General features: G+C 41.2%; 1 protein-coding gene and 1 pseudogene across 2 annotated transcripts in view; one reads left to right on the forward strand and one right to left on the reverse strand.

Annotated features, from left to right (window-relative positions):
* Positions 1-26,921, reverse strand: part of CA2H3orf20 (chromosome A2 C3orf20 homolog) — a 105,408-nt gene that overhangs the window by 54,254 nt on the left and 24,233 nt on the right. For both annotated transcript variants that reach the window (XM_043588213.1, XM_043588212.1), the window contains exons 8-11: positions 25,774-26,046; positions 11,382-11,534; positions 10,488-10,608; positions 4,408-4,539 (exon numbers count right to left, since the gene is read on the reverse strand). In XM_043588213.1, coding sequence (XP_043444148.1) covers positions 4,408-4,539; positions 10,488-10,608; positions 11,382-11,534; positions 25,774-26,046 — 679 coding nt within the window. The remainder of the gene's footprint in view (positions 1-4,407; positions 4,540-10,487; positions 10,609-11,381; positions 11,535-25,773; positions 26,047-26,921) is intronic.
* On the forward strand, positions 12,121-15,788 carry LOC122486486 (annotated as a pseudogene).

Raw genomic sequence — 26,921 nt, forward strand, 5'->3', positions numbered from 1 at the left:
CTTTGTCCCCTACAGCTGCCAGGACATCTCAGATGAGAAACTGTGATCAAGCTTACGTAGATTGGTTCCTGTAGGGCACAAAGGCCCAGGCCTCTTGCCTCAGTTCGGGACTACCCTGAAAAGCCATTCTGGCTCTGAGGCCCTCTGTAGGACAGCGAGGCCTTTGCTGGGGCTGCCCCACCGTTCAACCTCTACCTCTGCTACAGCATTTCAGAGGCATGTGGAATGAGGCTCAGATCTCGGAGTTCATGACAGTCGGGGTCTGACCTTTTCTCCAGGAAGCCTTTGTTGATTTCCTCAGCCAGGGGAAGTGCTCTCCATGCTAAACCAGCATAAGGGCCCATTGCTGTCCTTTCCACCCTGGGCCTGGCCATTTTGTACTTTCTTTATCTCTCAATGTGACTGGCCCCTCCAAGGCAGGATCTTTGCTTTCTATATCTCCTGCTTAATACAGAGCAGTTGCAGAAAAAATTTTCTTCAGTGGAATTGAAGCCTCAAGTAGAGAGAATGGGATGGATGGGGGACAGATTTTCTGAAGTGTGACGAAGTCAGTCTATAGATTCTTCTTTGCCCTGCAGTCAGGACTTCTGTAAAGGATGCCCCAATTAATAGCAAAGCTTCAACCATCCTTCTGGTTGTTGGCCCCAGCTGCTGCTTCTGGGCTAATTTTATTTATTTATTTGTAATTTATACTCAGCCTGCTTCCAATAAGGTTTTGAGGTGGCACTCTGGGCTAATAAAACATTTAAATTGAGGTGTTGCCTCACTTCCAAAGTGCTGCCTTGATAGAAATATTTAGTGAGAAGCCTGGCTGCAGGGCTGTAAAAGCTAGGACTGCCATCCTGCCTGTCACTCTGATAGGTGGCTCCTTCCAAGGTGATGGGTGTCTGGGGAAGCCATTTAACAAGCTTCTCAGTGACGGGAACTTTGTGGGAGGAGGCCACCCTAATCCCCACCCTCAGCTTTTCTAGACTGCCATGGATTTTGCTGATGAGTCATAACTAGCCCCAAACACACAGACCTACAAAAGGTTGAATGGATTGTAAAAGTCCCAGGATGGGAGTGTGTGGAAGCCAGGCAGGCCCTTACATGTCACTATAAAGGTGGGGACACTGAGTCCCAGAAAGGGAAGGGACTACCCCAAGGCTCTATGGCCCCTTCCTAACCTAGGCGAGCCTTCACAATCAGCAAGTGTTCTCAGGGGCCCCTTGCGGCTCTGATGGTCCAAGAATCTATGATGAACCAATTTTCTGGACCTTAGGATTTCATGTAAAAATATTCCAAGATGCTTAACTTGGCAGCTAAAGTCAACATTTGAGAATTGTGTTACCTACAATAAAGTTGATATTTCCTCATTTATTGGAGTTTGTCTAGTCAGAAATCTGTGTTCTCAAACAGAAGGGGTTATTACCTTGTCACTTTTATGGCAAGTCAGTCTTCTTGGTCAATATCAATGACTATAGACTAGAACACAGCACTGTTTTCAGAAGCTGTTTTAATGTATTGGTCTGCTTATCCCTATGCTAAATGTCCCCAAGACAATTGTGCTTTTTGAGTTATGATGTCCTTTTAAATAGCTTTCCAGGTTTCTACCACACTGTCAAACTGCCTCTGTGAGCTTCCCTTATGAAGATGCCACCTTCTAGACCACATGGTCCAGCACAAATAAAATAAAAGCTACACATGTGGTTGTAAACATTCCTGTAGCCACATAAAAAAGCTCTTAAAGGTGAAATTAATCCTAATAACTATTTTATCTAACCCAATATATCAAAAAATGATGGTTTTAACATAGAATCAAACTATTCATGAGAAATTTTTACATTTTCTTTCCATGCCAAGTCTTTGAAATGCAGCATGCATTTTCACTTATGGCCCATCTCCATCTGGGCTTGTCACATTGCAAGTGCTCAGTAACCATCTGTGGCTTGTGGCTACCATATTAGACAGGACTCTGTCGTGGACTTCTGGATTTCTAGGTCTAGCTTCTAAGATTGCATTTAGGTAAGACAAAACAAGACTTGAATTACTAAGGGGCTTTCCTAGTCCCAGAGGGCATGTTTGGTATTTGGACATAGAGTGACCTCTCTTGGCTTGGCTATTCATGGGGTTCTTTAATTGCTTACATCCTGGTTCTCAGCTATGATCCAGGCTGCAGCAATTGCCAGACAAGAGGTTGCCAGGAAAATGAAGCATTATTGCAACTTTATGGGAAAGAACAATTCTCTAATACCCGTTGCCTTTGGTAAGAAAAGTAAGCTCACGTTTTTTTTTTTACACAGCTGAAAAAGCTTTTTAAGAAATATAGACATATGACCTCATATATCATGTGTACTTAGTCACATAACAGCAACTTTTAGAGTAATAGCATGGAACCAAATGGGCAGGGTGGACTCATCAATAAGCATGATCGTCATCTTAGCCCAGATGGAGTCAGAACCCTGGGGTTCTTTTGCTCTTTGAAGTAATGAGTGCAGCCTGAAGTCACAGGCATCTGAGTTTCCTGGGTGCTCCTATGAGGCCCCTTTAAGTGACACACTCTCTCCTGGTACCCCAGTGACTCCCACAGTGCCCCCTCCCTAGCACACTGCACCAATCTGGCTGGATTACAGCGGGTTGTTGAAGCTTTTGCCCCCTTCCATTAGACCAAAGATACCTTAGAGACTAGAGGGAGTGAGATTTCTTCCATTTCTACATCCCTGCAGCCAACTTGGCACACTGCAAGTGCTAATAAATGTTTACTGAATTACTTAATGAATTAATGAAGTTGAAATCCTGCTGAAATGAAAAGGCAGTGAAAAACAGGTGCAATGCTCTCTTCCAAGAAAAACACAGGTGTTCTGTGCCTTATTCAAATAGCATGGGCCCCTAGCAAATGCCTGCCTCCATGTCTGCATGTAAAGTGAGAACTTTGGGCTGGCTTCTCCTCATGGGCTCTGTCAGCTTTGTGAGTCTATGAGCCTTGGTGGCAAATGCCCCTGCGGCACAAGAGCCTTGCTCAGCTCCAGAGAGGAACATGGGGAGGGTGAACTGCCCTCTGGATGGTCATATAACTGATCATGCAAACCTGGACACTATTGAGAGTGAAAGGGGATGCTATTAACAATTCCTCCGGGCTGGCAGGTATAAACTGAGACTGGCCCTGGGGAAACTGGGAGGTGTGGTCCTCCTGCTACTGTTCCAAGGAGGCTTCCCCAGTGGAATCCCAGCAAAGCGCTCTGTGCAATGCAAGTGGTCTGCTCCATTAATGAGCCCTTGGTTATCCCAGTGTCAAGGTATATGTCAACTGTTCCCTACTAGACTGTAAACCCCTCAGGGATCAGGGACTGTGTCCTCTCTATCCTCTCCAATCTCGCTCCACAATGTTGACTAGGGACCAGGTACATATAAAGATCCATGAAGACACAGCAAATGGAAGAAGTGAGCTTCTAGTCTCCACTGTTTGCTCACCCACCAACAAATACTTAGTAAGTACTTAATTTGAAGCAGTCCTTGTGCTGGGGCTCTGGTGAAACAGACATCAGAAGGAACCACAAGAAATTCCCAATCTGGCAGAGTAGATAGGCTTACAAATAAAGGAGTGCTAGAATAGAGATGAGTCATGACTGGGAGGGCCGAGCAGAGGGAGAGGTAGACTCTCCTTGGGATGGGAAAGGGGGTGGTGGAGAGGGTCATCATCACACTTTGGTAGTAATTCATTCCAGTATCATCTCTCTCTCTTCTGGTAACAGCGCCATGATGTTCCTGACTCATCCATCATGCAGGTGGTATACCTGGGGCTGATCATGCCCTGGCTCTCAGGATGGACATGACACTTGAGCCTAGCCTGCGAGAGCAACATGCGCTCCTGGCCATGGGGGCCATTTTAAGCAGAGGCAGCAATGTTGGTGCTTCTACTGAAGCACTTAGGAAAGAGAAGCCCTCTTTCTCCTAGGAAGAACAAAGCTCATAGAATACCAAGCCCAGAGATGCCCATGACAATCTTGTTACCATAAGGAGAGAAACTCTCTGAGAACGAAACCAACAAAATGGAAAGCAGAGCCAAGAGATGGGAAGATCTGATGGAATCATTTGAGATCCTGAATTCACCCGTGCCTAAAGCTGCTTACTGATAGACTTTTCAGTTTACTGAGCCAATACAGTCTGTCTTTATGTTTAAGCCAATCTGCATTGGATACAATCACAATTGAAAGACTTCTAACAGGTAGAAGTTTCACGGAGAAGATGGTACTAACATCAGGTAGTGAATGATGATGAGTAGGAGTCCATTAGTCAGAGAAAGAGGTAGCGCCCTGCCTAGGGCAGGGGTGGAGGAAGAGGAGGAGCATAGGCATTGAAATATGGGGTGGCAATTCACATTGAGATACCCTGGGGTCAGCCCTGGGGACCTGGTCTGCTTTGGCTTACCCGTTTATCCTGCGCTACTCCATGCGGACAATTGTTGGCTGAAACAGAGAGTGTTATTGTCTCATTTAGGGAGGTGAAGGTGACTATGATGGAGTCCTGGCTCAGAACCGTCAGCTTAATTTGTTCATTCACCTGAAGATGAAGAAACCAATACTTAGTGGATCTCTGCTTCTATTATCCATACCCCACTCCTTACTCTCCACAAAGCATAAAATCCCTCCTGGCTTGGGACTGAGATAGCTGTAAGATCTTTCCAGTTCTTATGTTGGAATTTAGCTTTCATGGAGAAGAAAGAATGTCAGTCTTTCTTTGGGGGATTGGCAGAAAAAGTAACTGATGCCTTCCTACCCCTGCCCCTTCACTTTCCAGCCCAAGCTTGGAACCAACTGTGAAAGAGACATAGGAGTCTACAGGCGAATCAGCTTTGGTTCTAGTAGAGTTGGGTGGAAATGCAGCTTGGGTCATAAGCCTACACTATATCTGAATCAGACAACATGTCCACCCAAGCACCAATTCTGACTATGAACCTTGGTCTAGAGCATGCAGAGCTGCCTCCGGAAGCTGACAACATGGCAGGAGGCATCAGAATGCACCCCTCCACAGGTGGGTGGGCAGATGACAAAAGGGAACCCAGCAGGGGCTGAGCCACACATACTCAGTCTTCTCCCCTCAATCACCACATATGTCACTACTCTTCCCCTGAAGAGGAGCCAAAGGAACCTACCCACCCCCGCCCCTTTTTAAAATCACTTCCAAAAGGGTGGGATTTTCTATGTAGCAATCCCAGATAGGAACAGGGAGAGGATGAGCTGCCTTTATAGCAACTCACTCCTTTCTGAGAATTTTGTGTTCTAGAAGTAAGTCTGAGTTCTGCCTCTGTTAGCAAACTACTGACCTTCTCTGAAGCTCAAATTCCTCAACAGGAAATAGGTGAAAGGCTAATATTAGGTTCAAATGAGATAAAGATTATGGAAGTGACAATGACCCATCACACACAAGAGCAGATACTGTCAGGATGTGTCAGCACAACTCCAGTGTGAGGTCCCTGGTTCATGTGTACAGAGAGTTATGTATACACAGTGGCCCTACCTATGTAGGTACCTGTGTGGTGACGTGTTCTTCCATTTTCAAAGTCCCTGACCTACATGTACCCAAGGACTCCTCTGAACTAAGCAAATACTCTTCATTTTGCTTCTTCCATTTACTTCTACTATCCCACTTGTTGGCCCCAAGGTCTACACTCAATTTCCTCACCACTGAATCCCTTCCTTATACTCCGCAGTCTGAATGCTAGTACTCTCCAGCACCTAGAAAATATTTACTCCACGGCTGTCTTCTTGCCAAGCCTTTTGACATCTTCAAATTTGTTGATCACTTCCACTTAAGAAAAAACCCTACCCTCTCCTGTTCTCCTTATAGAGACTGTAGTAGAGAGCTGTGGTTGACAGCTTAAGTGCTACAGCTGGACAGAGTTCAAATCCCAGTGTAGCTACTTACCAGAGGAGCAATTTTAGGCAAATTGGTTGGCTTCTCCGAGCCTGGGGACAGTAACAGAAGCTTTATCCTAGGGGACTGAGCAGATTTCCTGGGGTAAAACATGCACAAGTCTTAGCACAGTACAACTGTTATTTATTATCCCTGCTTCCTGGATGATTTCTCTACAAGCTCATTCACTGCTCATCTTCTTGGGAGTTCATGAGCCAGTCTATCACATATATCTGTCCTCTCTAATCTCTCACCCTTAGCAAGGATTAGGTCACAAAAGGCACTGAGCCAAATCAGCACATCTAAAACTATATTGATGTCCGATCCTTCAGAAATTTCTGTTTCCACCCAAGCACATACTCCACTGTGGAGTCATCTATACTTCTCTTTCCTCTCATTTATCCCTATAGCCTGTGCCTGAATGTCACTGAATCCTTCTATTGAAATGGCTCCTTTAAAATATATTGCTGCTGCCCTTCATCGTGTCAGACCTGGCTGGTAACTCCATAACCAGTCTTTGTACTATCCCATCCACTGATCTTTCCCTTACTAGTCAGCTTTCCACACAAATGCTGGACAAACCATGCCAGCCATCAACTTAGAAACTAACCGGCTGGTTATACTATACTTCCAGTATAGCTGAGTCAGCTCCTAACAGGCTGACCCTCCCACAGAACTTGAAAAAAAATACAAAAAAAACCCCAATGACCCAAAGGCTCTGATGAATAAACAAAAGCAGGCAAATTTTGAAGAATCAAAACTTAAAAGAAAGGGCTAGCATGGGATGAATTTCCACTCTACAGTTTTAGCCTGAAGGCAAACTGCAGTCATGGCCAAAACACCTACCATCTTTCTGGCCCAGAGAACCAAAGGACTAAACCTGTGGAAATTATAATCACAAAAAAGTAAGGAAAAAATTCCAGAAGGGACAGTGCCAAAGAAATAGATGCCCAAATCCTATGAATAAACCATCCATATCCCTGGCTAATCACTGAACCATGCATGAGTAGTGAAGACTCAAGACAGCTAACTGCTAGGGAATCAGAAAAGCTGAACTGAGATGTGAGCTCCTGCCCACTGTGGTAAGACAAAGTTTGGGACGTGAGTCTAACCAAGTTCACTGCCTGCTAAAACAAAACTGTTAACACTCTTCAGAGAAATACATCAGAATTCAGACTCCACAATCCATAGATCCTCAGATAATGTACACAATGTCAGTGATCCAAAAGTACTCAACATGTAAAGAACTAGTAAAGTGTGAGCTATTCTCAAAATAACAGATAACCAATCCTGTCTGGTATGTCCCAGATGTTGAAATTATTAGACAAGAACTTTAAGGCAGCTAATTTAACTGTACTCAATGAAGCCAAGGAAATTATGTTTGTAATAATGGAAAAAATAGGAAATCTCAGCACAGAAATAGACAATATAAAAAAAAAAACCTCAATGGAAATTCTAGACTGGAAAATACATATTTGAAATAAAAAAATTCACAGGATTAGATTAGCATAATAGCAGAATGAAGATGTCAGAATAAAAATCAATGAACTTGGGAGATAGATCTATAGAAATTATTCAATCTGAGAAGAGAAGAAAATAGGACAAGAAGAAAGAAGGAGTATATTGAGACAATATTAAAAGCTATTAAAAAAAACATAATTAGAGTCTGGGGGAAAAGGAGAGAGATTGAGCACATTTTCCCCTAAAATAATGACAGAAGATTTCCCAAATTGGGTGAAAGACATGAATTTACAAATTCAAGTAAACCTCCAACAGAACAAAGGCAACCACACCTGGACACATCATAGTCAAACTTAGAAAATCAAATTAAAGAAGAAATCTTGAAAGCAGCTAGAGAAAATGAGCGACGATTTGAGTAACTACAGACTTCTCATCATAAACTTTAGAGGATATACACAGTGGAACAGCATCTTTAAAATGCTGGAAGGAAAAAAAAATTCTGTTAACCCAGAATTCCACACCCAGCAAAGATATCCTTTCATAAAGATATTTTTTCACATTAAAGCAAACAGAATTTGTTGCCAGCAGATCTGCACACTTCAATAAATACTAAGGGAACTTATTCAGGCTGAAGAGAAATTATACTATGGGGAAACTTGGATTTTCAGAGGAATGCAAAACCCTGGAAATGGTAAATATCTGGGTGAAAACAAACTGTCCAATGCAGTCTGCAAGACAATAAGCAAATTCCTCAGCCTAACATACAATACCTCTTACCTCCACCCCACAGAAGATACACCTCCTGCTCCCTCTTTCTTTTACAAGAAGCACTTGTGAACTTTTTATTTTATTAAAAAAAATTTTAATGTTTATTTTTGAGAAAGAGAGACAGACAGACAGACAGGACATGAGTGGGGGAGGGGCAGAGAGAGAGGGAGACGCAGAATCTGAAGCAGGCTCCAAGGCTCTGAGCTGTCAGCACAGAGCCCGACGTGGGACTCAAACTCACAAACTGCAAGATCATGACCTCAGCCGAAGTCAGATGCTTAACTGACAGAGCCACCCAGGTGCCCCAAGAAGCACCTGTGATGCCATACAGAGTCCCAACTCCAAGTCTTTACAGATGCTATTCCTTCTACTCAGAATACTCTCCCTTCCTTCTATCTACATGAATCATATGCACACATGTTCACATTACAATTCAAGGGACACCTCATCTTTCAGACCACTCCTGACTGCACTAGCCCTTGTTATGCATTTCTAGATGCAGCTCCAGGGGACAAAACAATGAACTGAACTATACTGCCAAAACACTTTAGTGATGTCAAAGCAACTTCCTCGCCATTATTTTATTTAGTTCTCACAAAAGCACTTTGTATTGATGAGGCAACCAATACTCAGGAGCTGAGTGATTTTCACAAAGCTTCACAGCCAGAGTCGGCAAGGCTGGCACTACACATGGCTTCTTAGACTCTCATTCCAGCTCTCTGTCCACTTGGTCACACTGATACATAAAACATGGTGCCTGTCTGCCACCAATTTATAATCTTTATGGATTATAAACTTTTCATAGAGCTGGAAAAAGTTTAATATTAAGGCAACAATTCAATATACCCCTAGATTGACAATCTCAGACCTGGCCAAGCATCAGAAGTACTTGTGACAACTACAGAAATCTAGCATTCTTGAAAGACCACCTGAATCAGAATCTCTCTGAGGCTATGCCTGGGGATCTGCATTTTTTAAAGTTCCATAGGTGGTTCTGATAAGCAACCAGAGCTGAGGACCTCTTCACTGCATGACTAATTATCAAATAACTAACCCAGACTGTGAGTACTATGAGAAGAGGCAAATGGATGTGGGCTGCAGTGCCATGATGGAGGGGAAGTATGAGCAGGGCTGTGAAGGAGGGGAAATTTAGATTGGTAGAGAGAGGAGGGAGAACACTTCAGGCCTATTCCCTAATAGGAAAGATGAGATATATTTAAGAGATTGAATGTTTCTGAGCAGAGGTGTGATCTATGGGAATTAGGATACAAGGATGAGAATCCAGTGGCCAATTTAGAGGATGAACAGAAAGGGCACAAGACAGACAATTAGGGGTAGGGTGTCTGAGCCCCACTGCATACTCCTAGAGTACTTCTGTCCATAATCCTTACCTTGAGGCTCTAAATATCAGGCCACCTTGAGTGTATTCTATGTTCTGTGATCTTTCTCTGAATTCCAACCCTATGAGCTTGTTTCTTCTCTCTCACAGCCCTTATTCTTCTCTATCCTGTGTTCTTATTACTCTCCTGGACTTTGGGATTCCTTGGGGGGCTTTGCTGATCTTTCTACCCCCAGATCAGTGATTCTCGATCAATAACAACTTTCTCCTCCAGGGGACATGTGGCAATGTGTGGAGATATTTTTGGTTGTCACAGTTTGGGGAGTGGGTAGTACTGGCATCTGATGGAATGCTGATAAATATCCTACAATGCATAGTTATAACAAAGACTTATCTATCCCAAAATGTCAGTTCTGCCAAGGATGAGAAAGTCTGCTCTAGATAAAGTAACAAGCACATTTAGTTGCTTTATTAATAAATTAGATTTATCATTATTATTTAGTATTAGTAATTCCACACTAATTTATTATTTAATGAATCTTTGATGAGTGGCTGTCTGAGTAATCAAATGAATAATAAAGAAGGGCTTGTGTTTGTCAGCCACCTTTGACTTTCATGACATAGTAACATTATAAAAACAGAAGCTGAGAAGACCAACATAGAATTGCTAACTTTTCTTATTGCCATGTATAGGCATCAAAAATAAAGACAGCAACTACTATAACAGTTATTTCATAAAGTGAAGGGAATTTAACCATCAAAATGTAGTAATATTAAAAATAATAAAAATAAAAAAGGAGGGATATTACTAAGAAAGTCAGTATGGCAGCAAACAGTTACTGTAGACTGATGAAAAGTTTACCTCAGCCAGCTCCCAACCACTGTTCATCAACTGGGGAAACTCTGAATGAGACCATAAGCTCCTTAAGGGAAAAGCACCTGTCTTACAGGTAGCCCTATGACTCTTAATGCTGGGCAGTCTGAGGAAGACTGCCAAAGCCACCCCACTTGTGCTGTCCATGCCCACCTGATATTCCAGGGAGAGCAAAGTCTCTGTCTTGGAAGTCCAGCTCCACTTGTGGACTACGTAGCCCTTGTAGTCATTGGTGGTCCCACCTTCCTCATCCAAGACCAAGACAAATGGACAGCTAGGAGAAATTCAGAGGTGAGAAGTTGATGCCAGGCCCCTGAAAGAAGCCCTCATCACTATAGGCTACAGGAAGGCAGGGCTCTGAGACTCTGTCTTGGGCTGAAGGAACCATGAAGTCCAGCAGGCAGCCTCACTTCCTCTGCCTAATGTGGTCTTAGGCCCTTTCACCTGTTGATGCTACTGGAATGTCTGTCAGAAAGGGCAGGTCTGAGAGATGATGGAGGTTCAGGCCACATCCAACAGGGGAAGAAATAGAATGTGTGTCCTGTTGCCCAAAAGCTGGAGCATACAGGTGACAAAATGGGAAATGGAACATCTATAATGCAAGAGTCATTCCTTCTGAGAACAGTTCCTCATGAAAGGCCAAAATAAAATCAGCTTTTGGCTGACAAGAATATGTGCCTCTCTTAAAAGACCCCACGGAAGTGGTACCCATGGCCTCTCCTTCACTTACTCCTGGTATAAAAAAATTTTCTCTACTAAGTAATTCTTCTAGGAATTCCATCCAAGTCAACAATCAAGATCTTAGTGCCCTGGGGGTATAAGTGAGGAGTAGGACTTTGGGAATTGCCCCTCTCTTTTGCTATGACATGGATCCAGCAAGCAAAGGTCAGGCATCAAAATACCTACACCCTGCAGGCCCTACTTTAACCCTGTCTCACTGCCCTCCTAGACCTCTGGACATTGATGGGCCCTCCTTTTCCCATGGTGCCTCCCTTTGTCACCATCAAAGATACTTCTATGGGGCCAGGATTCCCCCAACCAACTCACCGGGCCTTCAGGTTGTAGTGAACACAGCCCTGGCCTTCAGCATTGAACAGAGCCAGAAAGGAGAAGCTGGGTGTGTCATTAAAGAGGCAGGTGATGGTTCTCCCTCTGCAGCACGTGGGGATCTGACACATGGCAATATTTCCAGAAGGATAGCTGGCAGAAATGGTCAAGGAGAACTAGCAGAAAACTCTCCGGGTTCTGCTTTCAGGTGCTCGATGGAAAGTAAGTCTACATGTCAAAATGATAGCTATTTGGTGCATCATTCCCAGTCTTCAAAGACCCTCCCTGCACTTTGCATAAGTAACAACTAAATGACTATGGAACCCAACCATGCCCCAGGTGCCTTCTTGTATCTTCTTTCTACTCCTCAAACCACCCTGTGGTAGGTAGTATTATCTCCATCTCAGAGATGAGTAGGGTCCCTCTGTGTCTGGGGGTGCGGGTGGGGGGTGGTTCCTGGGACGTGGGACTTTCAGTGCTAAAACCAGGAAAGTCCCAGGCAAACCAGGACAAGTTGGTCACTCTACAGATGAGAAATCCAAGGACCAGAGAAATGATCTTCCCCACGTGACACCACAAGGAAGTGGCAGAACAAGGACCTGAATTCTGAAGCCAGTGATATTTCTAATGTTGTCAGGCTGCCTTCCCTTACGATCAGTCTAGAAGAGCAGGCAATGTTTCCCTGCTCATTTCCTACTAAGGTGACTCCAAGAAGCACTGGTCTCAGCTAAATAGGAACATGGTGTGGGCAGCTACTGTAGGAATTTCAGTAGTGCCCAGACAGAAGACTTTCAGTGGTTATCACTGGGGTTCAACCTCTTACGGGTTTCCCATTAATGGGGGAAAAAGAGATAAACAGATAGGAATCATAAGTAGTAACCAAATAGAAATTCTGGAGCTGAAGAGTACAATAACTGGAACGAAAAGTCACTAGCTGGATTTAGCAGCAGATTGAAGCAGAAGAATCAGTGAACTTGAGGATAGATCAATTGGGTTTATTCAGTGTGAGAAGCACAAATTAAAAAGAATGAAGAAAATTTAACAGAGCCTAAGAGACCTATGGCAGATCATCAAACATATCAACATATCCCTAACAGGAGTTCCAGAAGGACAGGAGAGAGAAGAGAAGAAAGAATATTAGAAGAAATAATGACTGAAAGTTCCACAAACTTGATGAAATACATGAATCTACACAATCAAGAAACTCAACAAATTCCAAGGAGAACAATTCAAAGAGTGTCACACTGAGACACATTATCAAACTGCCAAAAGACAAAGAGAGAATCTTGAAATCAGCAAGAGAAAAGAGACTCATCATATACATGGGATCTTTAATAAGGTTAAGGGCAATTTCTTATCAGAAAACATGGAGGCCAGGAGGAACTGGGATAGAATATTTAAAGAGCTGAAAGAAAAACTGCCAACCAAGAATTCTATATTGAAAAAAACTATCCCTCAAAAATTAAGAAGAAATTAAGGCTTTCCAGATAGATAAAAGCTGAGGGAGTTCACCACTAGTAGACCTACCCTACAAGAAATGCTAGTTCTTCAGGCTGAAGTGAAAGACAGCAACTTAAAGCCATACAAAGAAAAAAAGAACACCAGTAAAGGTGTTTATATAAGTAAATATAAAACCAGTATTATATTTTGATTTATAATTCCTCTTTTTTCCTGTATAAGTTGAAAGACAAATGCACAAAACAGTAATTGTACATCTATGTTAATGGCACTCAATGCACATATAAAGATGTAACTTCTGATAACAACATAAACGAGGAAGGATGAGCTGTATAGGAGCAGAGTTTTATATACTATTAAGCCTAAGTTGGTATTAATTCAAACTGGTTTCTTGTCAATTATAATACTCAAGTGTATTAGTTTCTTGGGGCTGCTATAACATCCAGGCCAAACCTGATAACCTGAACAACAGAAATTTATTCTCTCACAGTTTTGGAGGTTGGAAGTCTAAAACCAAGGTGCTGACAGGACCATGATCTTGGGGGCTCTGGAGAAGAATCCTTCCTTGCCTCTCTGTAGTTTCTGGTGGTTGCCAAGAATCTTCAGCATTCCTTGGTTTATAGATGCATAATTCTAATCTCTGCCTCAGTCATCACATGGTCTTCTTCCCTCTTTGTGGTCCCTGCTTTCTCTTCTTAAGGGTACAAGTCATTGGATTGGAAGCCAATAATGACTTCATCTTAATTTATCTTCAAAGACCCTATTTCCAAATATGATCACATTCTGAGGTTCTAGTGAACATAAATTTTTAGGAGACACTATTAAAGTCCATTATACAAGAGTAACCACTAAAAAAATAACTAAAAAATATGGGGCAAAGAAAATGAGAAAAGAATAAAAATGGAATACTACAAAAAAATCAGTTAAACACAAAAGAAGGTAATAATAGAGGAGCTGAGGAGCAAAAAAATGACATATATAAAACGAATAGTAAAATGGTGGAATTAAGTCCTTTCATATCAGCAATTACATTAAATACAAATGGATTAAATTCTGCAACCAAAGAGCAGGAATTGTCAGAATGAATTAAAAAAAATTCAACTATATGCTGTCTATAAGAGGTTTACTTGAAATCCAAAGATACAACTATGTTGAAAGTCAAATGATGGGAAAAAAGATATTCCATGCAAATAGTAACCAAAATAGAGCAGAGGTGGCTATACTGGTATCAGAGAAAACAGATTTTAAAAATTTCTGTAAGAGACAAATAAGGACATTATGTATTGAGAAAAGGGTCAATACCTAGAGAAGATACAATTATAGACATATATACACCTAACAACAGAGCCCCAAAATATATAAAGCAAAAATTTACAGGATTAAAAATAGAAAAAGTTTTAAGTTGGAGACTTAAAAAGTTAAAAGTTGGAGACTTCACTACCTCACTACCTTACACAGAAGGTCAATAAAGAAAACAGAATTTGAACAATACTATAAACTAACTAGACCTAACAGAACACTCCACCCAACAGCAGCAGAATGCACATTCTTCTCAAGTGCATAGGACCATTCTCTGATAGAGACAATATGTTAGGACATAAAACAAGTCTCAATAAATTTTAAAAGATTGGAACCTTAGAAAGTATCTTCTCGGACAACAGAATGAAACTAGAAATCAATGGCAGAAGGATATTTGGAAATTTCTCAGGTGCAAATTAAACAATACACATTTTAAACAACCAATGGATAGAGAAGAAATCACAAGGAAAATTAGAAAGATGTGAAAACAAAAATACAACACATCAAAACTTACAGGATAAGACACGGGAATGAGGTTGGAGGACAGAGTCCATGGGAATGGCACAGAGGCCAGGAATGCTGCCAACACCTGGCCCAGGTCAGTGAGAAGCCCTGGGGACCCAGCCGAGCCTGCTGCTCCTGTTCTCCAACATGCACCTCACAGGGAATGACCCCCAACTAGGTGCCTACTCCTACATTCAAGGCGACCTGATAGGTTTTCTGTCAGATGTTCCACTGTAATAATGCTGGAGTTATGAAGTCTCTGTTTCTTTGCTCCAAAACAAGACATTCTTCCCTGCATATAGAATAGGAGTGATGTTGGTCAGAATCTGGCTGGTGTTTAAAACTGAAGATTGTCATGACTGCTTAATGTAAGCTCTATTCTGAAGTAAAATTGTCTTAGAAATACTAAGTCAGTTTAATTCGTAGTGCTCAAAGAATCATCCACACAGGAACACAGTAATAATACTGGTGACCCAAATTTGCTTTTGGAACCATGAAACTTTGCTCGTTTTTGACTTTGACAATATAATCACAGATGACAATAGCGATGCATGGATTGTACAGTGTGCTCCAGAGAAAAAGCTTCCTATGGAACTACAAGATTCTTATGAAAAAGGATTTTGGACAGAATTTATGGGCAGAGTCTTTAAGCATTTGGGAGATGAAGGTATAAGAAAAGATGAAAAGAGCAGTGACATCAATGCCTTGGTGAACTTTGGATAAATTTGGCTGTATCATTATTTCAGATTCAAATTCAGTCTTCATGGATGGGGTTTTAGAAGCTACCAGTTTTCATGATGTGTTAGACAATATGTTTATAAATCCAACATCTTTTGATAGCAATTGTCATCTCTCTGTGAAAAATTATCATGCTCATTCTTGCAATAGGTTCCAAAAAAAAATTTGCAAAATGTAGTTTTGGTAGACAAACGGTTACAAGAGGGAGTGAGTTATACATGAATGGTTTATGTAGGTGATGGTGAAAATGATGCCTTTCCAGTAACTTTTTTAAAGAATGATGATGCCATGCCACAGAAAGGATATACTTTACAGAAAACTCTTTCCAGAATGTCTTAAAATCTTGAACCTATGGAATATTCTGTTGTAGTTTGGTCTTCAGGTGTTGAAGTAATTTCTCATTAACAATTTATTTATTTTTTTATTTTAGAGAGAGTCCATGAGTGGGTGAGAGGGGCAAAGGGAGAGAGAGAAAAACCCAAGCAGGCTCCACAGTGTAGAGCCTGATGCAGGGCTCAATCCCATGACTCTGGGATCACAACCTGAGTCAAAATCAAGAATTGGATGCTCAACCAGGTGAACCACCCAGGTGTCACCAGTTTCTAATAAAGGAATAATATACCAACAACAATGAAAAACTTAAGGGATAAAGTGAGAACAGCGGTCAGGGAGAAATTTATAGCTGTAAATACCCACACTGAAAGAAGAGGGGTGCCTGGGTGGCTCAGTCGGTTAAGCATCCACTCTTGATTTCAGCTCACATCATGATCTCATGGTTCGTGAGTTCGAGACCCACATCCAGCTCTGCGCTGACAGTATGAAACCTGTTTGGGATTCACACTCTCTCCCTCTCTCTTTGCCCCTCCTCTGCTCACTCTCTATCTCTCAAAATAAATAAATAAATAAGCTTTTTAAAAAAGGGAGAGAAGAAAGATCTCAAATCAATAACCATAATTACCACTTTAGGTACTAGAAAAAGAAGAGCAAATTAAAGTTAAAGCTAGCAGAAGGGAAGAAATAATAAAGATTAGCAGAAACAGAAACAAAATAGAGAACAGAAAAGCAACAGAAAGAACCAACAAAACCAAAAGTTGGTTCTTTGAAAAGATCGACAAAATTGAGAAAACTGTAACTAGACTGCCAAAAAAAAAAAAAAAAAAAAAAGGAAAATTCAAATTCCTAAAATCAGAAATGAAAGTGGAGACATATAAGAGAAGTATATGAACCATTTTACATCTACAGGTTAGATAGCCTACTTGGAAAAAAAATTCCTAGAAACATGCAAAGGGAAATTGAAGGATAAGAGATCAACACCCAGAAATCAGTTGCCCCTCATGAACATGGGTTGTCTTTCCATTTATCTCATTCTTCTTTAATTTATCTTAACAGTATTTTGTAGTTTTTAGTGTACAAGTCTGACACTTCCTTGGTTAAATTTATTCCAAAATATCTTCTTTTTAAAATTTAATTTATTTAAAGTTAATTAATATACAGTGTAGTATTGGTTTCAGAAGTAGACCCCAATTATTCATCACTTACAGATAACACCCCATACTCATTCCAAAAAGTGTCCTCCTTAATGCCCGTCACCCATTTAGCCCATCCCCCCACCCATATCCCCTCCAGCAGCCCTCAGTTTGTTCAATGTATTTAAGAGTCTCTTACAGTTTGCCTTCCCTTCCCTATTTTCATCTGTTTTGTTTCTTAAATTCCACGAATGAAATATGATATTTGTCTCTGACTTATTTAGCTTAGCATAATACACTCTAGTTCCACCCACCTTGTTGCAAATGGCAATATTCCATTCTTTTTGATCACTGAGTAATAATACATTGTGTATGTATGTATGTGCATGTGTATATACATACATGTGTATATACATACATGTGTATATATACATACATGTGTATATATACATACATGTGTATATATACATACATGTGTATATATACATACACATACATACCACATCTTCCTTATCCATTCATCAGCCAAAGGACATTTGGGTTCTGTCCATAATTTGGCTATTGTTGGCAGTGTTGCTATAAACAGTGGGATGCATGTACCCCCTCAAATCAGCATTTTTACATCCTTTGGATAAATTCCTAGTAGTGCAATTGGTAGGTTGTAGGATAGTTCTATTTTTAATTTTTTGAGGAAACTCCACTAGGTTTTCCAGAGTAGCTGTACCAATTTGCATTCCCAACAGCAGTGCAAAAGGGTTCCTTTTTCTCTGTATCTTTGCCAATATGTATTGTTGCCTGAGTTGTTAATTTTAGCCATTCTGACAGATGTGAGGTGGTATCTCACTGTGGTTTTGATTTGTATTTCCCTGATGATGAGTGACATTGAGTATCTTTTCATGTGTCTGTTAGCCATCTGGATGTCTTCTTTGGAAAATTGTCTATTCATATCTTCTGCCCATTTCTTCACTGGACTTTTTGGCTTTTTGAGCTTGATAAGTTGTTTATAGATTTTGGATACTAACCCTTTATCTGATATGTCACTTGCAAATATCTTCTCCCATTATTTCTATTGACTTTTAATTTTGTTAATTGTTTCCTTTGCTGTGCAGAAGCTTTTTATCTTGATGAGGTCCCTATAGTTCATTTTTGCTTTTAATTCCCTTGCCTCTGGAAATATGTCTAGTAAAAGTTGCTATGGCCAAGGTCAAAGAGGTTGCTGCCTGTTTTCTCCTCTAGGATTTTGATGGTTTCCTATCTCACACTTAGGTCTTTCATATATGTTGAATTTATTTTTGTGTATGGTGTAAGAAAGTGGTCCAGGTTCATTCTTCTGCATGTCGCTGTCCAGTTTTTTCAGCACCATTTGCTGAAGACACTGTCTTTTTTTCCATTGGACATTCTTTCCTGTTTTGTCAAATATTAGTTGGCCATATATTTGTAGGTCCATTTCTGGGTTAGAGAACCCAGAACCATACTGTCTTGATGATTACAGCTTTGTAATATAGCTTGATGCCTGGAGTTATATGCCTTCAACTTTAGTTTGCTTTTTCAACAATACTTTGGCTATAAAGGGTCTTTTCTGGTTCCATACAAATTTTAGAATTGTTTATTCTAGCTCTGTGAAGAATGCTGGCTTGAGTTTCCGAAACAAACAAAAACTAAAGGAGTTTGTGACCACTAAACCACTCCTGCAAGAAATTTTAAGGGGGAACACTCTGAGTGGAGAAAAAAAGAAGACCAAAGCAACAAAGACTACCAAGGGCCAGAGGACATCGCCAGAAACACCAACTCTATAGGTAACACAATGGCACTAAATTCATATCTCTCAACAATTACTCTGAATGTAAATAGACTAAATGCTCCAATAAAATGACATAGGGCATCAAAACGGATAAAAAACAAGATTCATCTATATGCTGCCTACAAGAGACTCATTTAAGATCTAAGGACACCTGCAGATTGAAAGTGAGGGGATGGAGAACCATCTATCATGCTAATGGACATCAAAAGAAAGCTGGAGTAGCCATACTTTAACAAACTAGATTTTAAAACAAAGACCATAACAAGAGATGAATAAGGGCATTATATCATAATTAAGGGGTCTATCCATCAAGAAAATATAACAATTGTAAATATTTAGGCCCCCAACTTGCAAGACTCAAACATATAAATCAATTAATCACAAACACAAACTCATTGATAATAATGCCATAATAGTAGGAGACTTTAATACCCCACTTACCACAATGGACAGATCATCTAAGCAGAAAATCAGCAGGGAAACAATGGCTATGAATGACACACTGGACAAGATGAACTTAAAAAATATATTCCGAACATTTCATCCTAAAGCAACAGAATGCACATTCTTCTCGACTGCACATGGAACATTCTCCAGAAAAGATTACATACTGAGTCACAAATCAGCCCTCAACAAGTACAAAAAGATCAGGATCATACCATGCATATTTTCATACCACAACACTATGACACTTGAAATCAACCACAAGAAAAAATTTTGAAAGCCCTCAAACATTGAGGTTAAATAAAATCTACTAAAGAAATGAATGGGGGGCACCTGGGTGGCTCAGTCAGTTATGCGTCCAACTTCGGCTCAGGTCATGATCTCACTGTTCATGAGTTCGAGCCCCACGTCAGGCTCTGTGCTGACAGCTCAGAGGCTGGAGCCTGCTTCGGATTCTGTGTCTTCCTCTCTCTCTGTCCTTTCCCCACTCATACTGTCTCTCTCTGCCTCTCAAAAAATGAATAAATGCTAAAAAAAAAAATCTTAAAAAAGAAATGAATGGGTTAACCAGGAAATTAAAGAAGCACTTTTTACAAGTACATGCAAGCAAATGAAAATGAAAACATGACAGTCCAAACGCTTTGGGATGCAGCAAAGGCAGCCCTAAGAGGAAAATACATTGCAATTCAGGCCTATCACAAGAAGCAAGAAAGGTCCCAAATACACACATCCTAACCTTACATCTAAAGGTGCTAGAAAAGGAGCAGCAAATAAAGCCTAAAGCTGTCAGAAGAAAGGAAGCAATAAAGATTAGAGCAGAAATAAGATGTAGAAACCAAAACCCCAGTAGAACAGATCAATGAAATTAAAGGCTGTTTTTTTTTGAAGGAAATCTAGCCAGACTTATCAAAAAGAAAAGAGAGAGAACTTAAATAGATAAAACCACGAATTAAAGAGGAGAGATCACAACCAACACCACAGAAATACAAAAATTATAAGGGAATACTATGAAAAATTATATGCCAACAAACTGGACAGTTTGGAAGAAATGTACAAACTCCTAGAAACTCACACACTACCAAAACTGAAACAGGAAGGAACAGAACATTTGAAGAGGCCCATAATCAGCAAAGAAATTGAATCAGTTATCCAAAACCTTCCAACAAACAAGAGTCCTGGGCCAGATAGCTTCCCAGGACAATTATACCAGACAGTTGAAGAAGGATTGATGCCTATTCTCCTAAAAGTGTTCTAAAAAATAGAAATGGAAGGAAGCTTCCAGACTCATTCTCTGAAGACAGCATTACCTTGATTCTAAATCCAGACAAAGACCCCACTAAAAAGTAGAATTACAAGCCAATATCCCTGATGAAATTGGATATTAAAATCCTCAACAAGATACTAACAAATTGAATTCACAGTACATTAAAAGAATTATTCACCATCATCAAGTGGTATTTTCCCAGGCTGCAGGGCTGGTTCAATATTCACAAAGCAGTCAACGTGATACACCACATTAATAAAAGAAAGGGTAAGTACCACATGATCCTCTCAATAGATGCAGAAAAAGCATGTGGCAAAATATAGCATCCTTTCTTGATAAAAACCCTCAAGAATGTGGGGATAGAGGGAACAAATCTCAACATCATAAAGGCCACATATGACAGACCCACAGCTAATATCATTCTCAACGGGGAAAAACATAGCTTCCTCCCTAAGGTCAGGAACATGACAGGGAGGTCCACTCTTACCCCTGTTGTTCAACAGGGTACTGGAAGTCCTAGCCTCAGCAATTAGACAACAAAAAGAAATAAAAGGCATACAAATTGGCAAAGAAGAAGTCAAACCTTTACTCTTTGCAGTGACAAGATACTCTAAATGGAAAACCCAAAAGACTCCACGAAAAACTGCTAGTCACAGGAATTCAGCAAAGTCACAGGATATAAAATAAATGTACAGAAGTTGGTTGAGTTCTATACACCAATAATGGAGCAGCAGAAAGAGTAATCAAGGAGTCAATCCCACTTACAACTGCACCAAAAACCATAAAATACCTAGGAATAAACCTAATCAAAGAGGTAAAAGATTTGTATAGTGAAAACTATAGAAAGCTTATGAAAGAAACTAAAGAAGACACAAAGAAATGGAAAAACATTCCATGCACATGGATTGGAAGAACAAATATTGTTAAAATATCAATACTACCCAAAGAAATACACATATTCAGTACAATCCTTATCAAAATACTCTTTTTGACACTATTGTAAATGGCATCATTTCCTTTTGTTCATTTCCTTTTTATTGTTATAGTTGTTCATACAGCATTTCATATCATTTGTGGCTAGTATTTATGAATTGGAAGACTTCATCTTATTCATGGCAATATGCCCCACAGTAAACTACAGATTCAATTCAATCCATATCAAAATTTCATCAATCTTTTTTGCAAAAAATGGAAAACTTATTTTAAAATTCATATGGACTTGCACTGGACCCCACATAACCAAAAAAATATTGAAAAAAGAACAAAGTTGAAGGACTCAAACTTCCTGATTTCAACACATTACTATAAAGCTACAATAATCAAAACACTGTGGCATGAGCACAATAAGACATACAGATCAATGGAATAGAATTAAGACTACAAATGGGGCGCCTGGGTGGCTCAGTCGGTTAAGCGTCAGACTTCAGCTCAGGTCACGATCTCGCGGTCCATGAGTTCAAACCTCGCGTCAGGCTCTGGGCTGATGGCTCAGAGCCTGGAGCCTGCTTCTGATTCTGTGTCTCCCTCTCTCTCTGCCCCTCCCCCGTTCATGCTCTGTCTCTCTCTGTCTCAAAAATAAATAAAAAACGTTAAAAAAAAAAAGACTACAAAAATAAACTCATACATCTACGGTTAACAATCTTCAGCAAGGGTGCCAAGAACATTCAATGGTGAAAGAATAGTTTACTCAAGAAATAGAGGTGGAACAACTGGGAATCACATGTGAAAGAATGGAGTTGGAGCCTTATATCACCATATGCACTATATGCAAAAATCAACTCAAAATGGATCAAAGACCTAAATGTAAGAGCTATAAGTATGAAACTCTTAGAAGACAACACAGGCATGAGAATGGTTTCTTAAATATGAAACCCAAAGCACAGGAATAAAAAAAAGAAAAACTGGACTTCATAAAAATTAAAAACTTCCACATACCAAAGAGGGTGAGCAAGAGTGAAAAAACTTCCCACAGTATAGGAAAAAAAAATTGCAAATCATATGTCTGATAAGGATCTGGTATCTACAATATATAAAGGAACTCTTACAACTCAGCAAGTAAATGACAATCAAAAAATGCGCAAAAGACTTGAATACACATTTTTACAAGAAGATACACAAAGAAGGTATATGAATATACTTGATATTGTTAGTTATTAGAAAAATTCTATTCAAAACTACAATGAGATATGACTTTACATCCACTAGAATGGCTGGAATTTAAAAATTGAAATGTATCAAGTGTAGTCAAGAATGTAGAGAACCTGGAACCCTCATACATGTGGGTGGGGATATAAAATAGCACAGTCACTGTGGAAAACTTTTTGGAGGTTCCTCAGTAAGTTAAACATAGAATTACCATATAATCCAGGAATTCTACTCCTAGGTATAGACCCAAAAGAATTGAAAACAGGTGTGCAAAAACTTCTATAAGAATGTTCATAGCCAAATGGTGGGGAAAGTCTAATGTCCATAAACAAATGAATGAATTAGAAAAAAGTGGAATATCCATATAACAAAATTTTATACATACACACACGTTATAATAAAAATAACAGAAATTCTGAGACATGCTGCAATATGTATGAACCTTGAAAACATTATGCTAAGTGAAGGAGGCCAGACAAAAAAGGTCACATGTTGTAGGATTCCATTTACATGAGGTGCCCAGAATAGGCAAATCAAAAGAAATAGAAAACAGATTGGTGGTTGCCAGGGCTAGGGTAGGGGAAAACAGAAAGTAACAGAAAACTGCTTAATGGGTATAGGGTTTTCTTTTGGGGTGATGAAATGGTTGTGGAACTTGATAGCAGTGACGGTAGCACAACGCTATAAATGCACTAAATGCCACTAAATTGTATATATTAAAATATTTTATTTTATGCTTTGTAAATGTCAATTAAAAAAGAGGCAGTGATGTATATTAAAATGTGGATGAACCTTGAAAACATTAACGTGAGTGAAAGAAGCCAGATACAAAAGGTCACATATTGCATGATCCTACTTATATGAAATATCTGAAACAGGTGAATGCATAGAGGCAAAAAGCAGATTAGTGGTCCCCAGGAGCTACAGGGGAGGGGAAATGGGGAGTGACTGCTTAACAGACACATGGGATTTGCTTTCAGGGTGATGAAAACACCCTGAAACTAGATAGTGGTGATGACTGCACAGCATTGTGAATGTACTTAATGCCATTGAGTGATACACTTTAAAATGGTTAAAACGATAAATTTTATGTTATGTATATTTTACCATATTAAAAAAAAAAAACACAGAGTGGTTCTGAGCGCTCCACCAACCCTTAAGGGCACAGGGCTGAGCACAGCACTGTGCACTGTGATTAGGGTTTGTTTCTAATGTGATGAGTCTGTCTGTGCATATGAAAAAGGTTTTGAGGGAAGTTTGAGGGGCGAATGGGCAGCTGAGCCAAGACATCCAGGAGGCGCTGACAATGGAATGAATGAAACCCAAATGAAAAGAATACTGGGATGGTTTCTGGGGTCTGGTGTTGACAAAGAGCAAACCAATCAGGGCTGGGAGCTCTTTGGCATCCCAAGGGCAGATGAACAATTTCTACCTGAGGTTTTGTCCAGCAATCTCCATGGGACCAGAATTAATCGTTGAGCCCAGAAAACACCTTCCAAACATTTTCTCTACTTCCAAGGGATCCAACAGCTGCATGGGTGCTTTGGCCATTTGAATGCAGTAACACAGAATTTCTCTATCAAGATCACTGGGTCCAACTTCCTCAGCTTCAAATGAAGGGAAGTGAGGCCCAGAGAGATGAAGTGACCTGTGCAGGGTCACCAAGAAGAACTGGGCCTAGAACCCAGCCTCTTGGGACTCCCAAAGAGGAAATGCGTTGATGGCCAGGATGTGGTTATTTCTGGCATATGAGTCAAGCATGCCAGCAGCATGGCCTGCAGGTTTGGGGTGGTCTCACCCAGGGGGGGGAACCTCAGGATTCTGGAACAGGGAAGAGAACAGACTGTGCTCTAGCCCACATACTCTGGTCCTGCTGATAGCAACAGAATTCACAGACATAGCTTTTCCAGCGGCTCAGGAAGACGATCCTACTCAAGGCAGTGGAAGAATAGGAAAGGGGGAAAGGAGAGCCATTGACCCACAGCAAGCAGCAGCTACCCTGGAAGGAGTTTGCCATGTACAGTATGACAAGGCTCACTGGAAGCAAGGCTGAGCAGAGTGTGATGAATGGATTCATTTACAGTCAGAGAAACAATAGGACTCCTTTGACAGGGTGCTTAAATTCTGAATTCCCAGTTCAGTCGGAGAGGAGGCCAAATGAAGTGAGGGGGGACTGCTGCTGGGCAGCCCGAGAGTTCAGAGAGCTCCCTCTCCTCCAAAGGTATGGGCCACTAAGTACCTAGAGGTTTTTTGTTTTTTTTTTAAATTTTTTTTTCAATGTTTATTTATTTTTGGGACAGAGAGAGACAGAGCATGAACGGGGGAGGGGCAGAGAGAGAGGGAGACACAGAATCAGAAACAGGCTCCAGGCTCCGAGCCATCAGCCCAGAGCCCGACGCGGGGCTCGAACTCCCGGACCACGAGATCGTGACCTGGCTGAAGTCGGACGCTTAACCGACTGCGCCACCCAGGCACCCCGAGGTTTTATTATTAAATGAGGCTCCCTTCCATCCCCCATCTCCTATTCTCTGCTGGAGGAAACAATCCTAGAAGGCATAAAAATGGTGCCAGAAAGAGGTCCCTAAATGGAGGTGAAGTGGCCCTGAACCTGGGCCTGGCTTTGCCACCAAATTCCTTTTGTGACATTAAATTGAGTCACACCATCTGTTCCTACAAAGAAGGGACAAGAATGTCTGGCTTAGTGTCTCCTCTCTTTGACGTATCATCCAACTCAGAGTGCAGAACCTGGAATAAATGCTTTGCCCTCTCTGGCTTCACAGCCTTGCTGCCAAATGAGTTGGGCATCTGGTCCAGCCCCACTGCCTACTGGGGAGTGAATGACAGGACCGGGGCTGCAAGGTGACTTCTTCTTCTTCTTTTTTTAAGTTCATTCATTTATTTTTGAGAGACAAAGAGAGAGGCAGATAGAGAATCCCAAGCATGCTCCACTCTGTTAGTGCAGAGCCCAACATGAGGCTCAATCTCACAAACATGAGATCATGACCTGAGCCAAAATCAAGAGCCAGACGCTCAACTCACGGAGCCACCCAGGCGCCCCTCCAAGGTGACTTCTTGATGCACTGTTTCCCACCCAGACATCCTCCAAAGAGAGCCTTCTCTGACCTGGACAGATGCTTAATGTCCTGAAGAACCTGTGACCAGGCTTCTCTGGTCAGGTGAAAAGCCAAAGTAAATAATCAGGCCTGTTCAAACCCAGAAATTTTCTGGGGCTGAGTTGTTGGGGAGAAGGGGCAGCAGCAAATAAAAGGATACTACACGAAGGAGGACCCATCACAGAAGGTGTAATGTAACTTGATGACCTTCTTAGATGTCTTAGACTCCTGAGAATGTTGGCTGAAGTGAGGCTGTTGATGGGCAGGAGGCTGGTGAGGGGTGGGAGTGGAAGTCTGAGCACCTGGAGGGTGAGGGGTCTGAGCGTCCCCTCTCGGGGCTGACATTAGATGAGAGGGCATCTTTGCCCTGTAGTTGCGAAAGATCATGGGGTAGGAGAAATTCCTCCCTTTCCACGAGGCCCTTTCAGCTTCTCTGCAGGGAAGGAGACCAACATATCTTCTAGCCACTTGGCTCTTACTCACCAGGAACACTCTCTCTATAGCCCCTGCCCAGCTCCCAAGACTCTCATCCCATTTCTCTGTCCCCAAAGTACCTGTGCCCACCCTACTCCCCCTCATCCTAAAGGCAGTACTTAGGAAGAACTGGGAAGGCCCTGGTACCCTTCTGAAACCATTCCTTGCCTGATTTCCAATGGGATGAGGACCCATGGAGTGGGACTGAGTACAGAAGGGGAGTCTGGAGGGCAGGGTCTGGGGACTCTGCTCACTCCCCACTCCTGAGCTTCCATCCAGAATGTTACAGTAAAGGGCAAACTGGGTAGCTTCCCTCCTCTCATGTTCTGTAGCTGCAATGATGGCCCATGGGAGCCCAAGACATATGCATTAGATGGGGCTAGGTTTTAAATCCTTTATGGCCCATGGTCTGAGCCTTTGGAGAAATGTAGACTAACTTACTAGGACTTGTGGGACCCAAAATCATAGATATCATTAATCACCCAGGTCAATGTTTTTTGTTTGCTCTGAGAGGATTTTTGCTGCTGCTGCTGCTGCTGCTGCTGCTGCTGCTGTTGTAGGAAAACATCTGACAAATTGTGTTAAGAAATAAACATTCAAGGCACAAAGCCTAAAAAGTGTAAGGAGCCCTGCAAAAGGTGAGGAGGCTAAGATCAATGACCTGGTGTCAGGTCCACCAAATTATGGGACCTCCGGCAATAGCTTATTGGCTTGCTCCGGCTACTGGTTTCCTCATCCGCAAAATGGGCATACCCCTTCTTCCTCATCAGGTTATAGTGAGGGCTGAAAAGGACTGTGAGTGGTGAGAGCGTAGGGACATGAATGCATATGAGG

Source organism: Prionailurus bengalensis, chromosome A2, assembly GCF_016509475.1.
Source record: "Prionailurus bengalensis isolate Pbe53 chromosome A2, Fcat_Pben_1.1_paternal_pri, whole genome shotgun sequence".
Classification (NCBI taxonomy): Eukaryota; Metazoa; Chordata; class Mammalia; order Carnivora; family Felidae; genus Prionailurus; species Prionailurus bengalensis.